Source organism: Humulus lupulus, chromosome 5 (genome assembly GCF_963169125.1).
Source record: "Humulus lupulus chromosome 5, drHumLupu1.1, whole genome shotgun sequence".
NCBI lineage: Eukaryota > Viridiplantae > Streptophyta > Magnoliopsida > Rosales > Cannabaceae > Humulus > Humulus lupulus.
Window position 1 is genome coordinate 25,427,778 of NC_084797.1, and position 2,891 is coordinate 25,430,668.

The window sequence follows — 2,891 nt, forward strand, 5'->3', positions numbered from 1 at the left end:
ATACTGAGCCCAGCAAGACAGAACCAACATTGAAATATTTATGAATTAAAAACCAGATTAGTCGAATTCCATAGTACAAAGAGAATGTACAATTTTGTATTCCTCAATATATTAAGTTCCTCCACATTTGTTACGGTATGGGTCTGCAACTTTGTTTTTCACAATATTAAAATATTCTCCCTTTAATTTTAATCTTTAATGGACCATTAATATAAACAAAAGAGTGAGCATTTAATATAGAACGGGTATTTAGCAAATGATATCTGCACTCAAAATATGTATATTATTTTTTTTTTGAAATAATATGTATATTATTTTTTCAAAATATGTATATTATTATTTTAAAACACTAACATAATATTAATTTTTAAAATAGTGAGTCTTAATTTTAATAAAATGAGTGCTAATGAAAGTCTACTATATTCTCTTTTGCACCCTACTTTATTCATGACATATAGATATTATTCAATTTTTTATATTTTTAATATTTTTTTAAAATTATTAGTAGAATTTACGTGTTATTCATTAATTTTAAAAATATAAAAAATAATGTAATATAAAATGTATAAAAAATAGTGTAATATAGAGTGTATTTAATATTTCTATATTAATAAATATAATTCACTATAATTTAGTAAGTTAAACTTATCATTATTATTTGTAATGTTTAAGGGTATATTTCACCGCAGATACATTACTCTAATTAATAAGAAATTTGTTTCCGTCCAGATAGTGAGATAGAAAGAAAAAAAAATTGACATCTCTTTCTCTTTGTTGGACAGAGAATCTGTCTATTTTGCCGTGCTTATATAAGATGAATAAAAATCGGCGGTTGTTATTTTTTCTTCATCTTTTTCTCACTTCCTAACGGATTCAATAAAGTTTTTCACAAACTAATATTAACAGCTACTAACGGACGACTTAAATAATCATTATTCGCGAGTAAATAATAGTAATAATCATTATTCATAAATCATAAGCTGCTAGCCCCATGACTCTGTGAGCTTGGTCAACGCAACCTGAGACGACCCACCGTTTGTCAAAGCGGCTTTCGCTTCATTCTTCATTCTCAGTCCCATATTCCGAACCGAGTCACCCCTTTCTGAGTTCATCAACTCATTAACTCGCTTCTCCACTTCATCAGCGCTCACAAACCCATCGGGAGACCCATTCATAGGCAGAACAATCTTAATCTCCTCAACCAACACCACTCTGTTGAACCTCTGCTCTGCGTAGAGTGGCCACGCCACCATGGGAACGCCAGCACACACAGCTTCGAGCACCGAGTTCCATCCGCAGTGAGTCACGAATCCACCTACCGATTCATGATTCAACACCTCCACTTGTTCTACCCAATTCTTCACCACCATTCCCCTCTCCTTAGTCCGATCCAAGAATCCGTGAGGTAACAACGAATCCAAATCCAGGTCGGGCACACCTGAAGCGACCACGCTGACCGGACTGCGCACCACCCACAAGAACCTCTGCCCGCTCTTCTCCAGCCCAGCGGCTATGTCTCTCAATTGCTCAACTGTAAACGACCCCAGACTTCCAAAACAAAGGAAAACGACGCTTCGACTTGGTTGTGAGTCGAGCCACCTCATTGACTCGGACTGCACTTCTCCTCTTCCCTGATCTCTGGTAAGAATCAACGGGCCAATACAATAGATGGGAGGAGTACGGCCCTCAGGGACGCAAAAGCCGTCTGATATGGCTTTGATGGCTCTCGGCTCCAGTGACTCAAACGTGTTCACAATCATTCCGGTAGATTCAGAGAAATAAGTCGAGCATGCAAGAAAGCTGTCATAGACTTTATCACGACGGTCGAGAATCGGTTTCCACATGTCAGAAGACGGAATAGGTGGTACTCCAGGAATATCGACAAGGATATTTAGATCTTTGAAGCTCTTCTGGGAATTTCGGTGAAGGGTCGGCAAATAATAAAAGGCAGCTAAGGCAGACGCCCCCGAGGTGAAGAAGAAGAAACAGGGGATTTTTAGCTGAGTAGAGACAGTGAGTGTTTCGGCGCAGAAGAAGTCGATGATGAAAGCGTGAATGACGTTGTTTTGCGAGATGGAGCTGAGAGCTTGGAGTACGGTGGGCTTGTTGAAGCGGATGAGTTCGAAGAGGAGGTTCTCGTGGTGGAGCGAAGAGGTTGAGATGGAGGGAGGGAGGTCGATGCATGGGAGGTGGTGGAAGGTGATGGAAGGAGTGGTGGCGGAGACCGTGGTGATGTACGAAGTAGTGTCGCCAGAGTAGTATGGAGCGGTGGTGATGAGGATGTGAATGGAGAGGGATGGTTTGAAGGTGAGTATGAGCTTGCCGAGCTCCACCATGGAGATGAGGTGGCCTATGGCTGGTGCTGGATATAGGACTACTGTTGAGTTCATCTTCAGGATTCAGCTAACTATGGTTTACTTTGAGTTTTGTTTGGGCTATGGTTTTATATCTTTCACGTACGGAGCTTCAAAGTCTGTAAAGTTGCTGATTGTATTTTTGACAAGGACGGAGATATTTTTATGACTATACATACACATGATTGAAAAACTGTTGTTTTGATATTGTAGAAAAAAAATGACGACTGTTATTTTGTTTTGTTGGCTGAGACCATTCGTATTATATTTTTGAATAATTTTGTTAAACATTGAATTAATTTTCTTTTTTACAAGTTATAATTATTTTTTTTTCTTTTTTAAAGTTCATAAAAAGAAATATCTAACCAAAATTTTGTTGGGTCTTGTGCACTTGTAAAATTACATTTCTTATATAATTAATTCATTGTCAATAAAGTAGTAGAAATCATTTTGTTCAATCAAATTGCGTTGTTTATATGTTTTATTATATGATTAATTATTATTAATACAAATGTTTATAAAATCTCGAACATATAT

General features: G+C 37.2%; 1 protein-coding gene across 1 annotated transcript; it reads right to left on the reverse strand.

The window, feature by feature from the left end:
- Positions 1-707: 707 nt before the first annotated feature.
- LOC133834647 (UDP-glycosyltransferase 88A1-like) lies at positions 708-2,656 on the reverse strand. The gene has a single exon (XM_062264319.1). The coding sequence runs from the start codon at positions 2,388-2,390 to the stop codon at positions 984-986; it is 1,407 nt and encodes a 468-aa protein (XP_062120303.1). The 5' UTR covers positions 2,391-2,656; the 3' UTR covers positions 708-983.
- Between the last annotated feature and the right edge of the window lie 235 nt (positions 2,657-2,891).

Coding starts and splice junctions, on each gene's coding strand:
- LOC133834647 (XM_062264319.1), bottom strand. CDS start 2,390: ATGAACTCAACAGTAGTCCTATATCCAGCACCAGCCATAGGCCACCTC.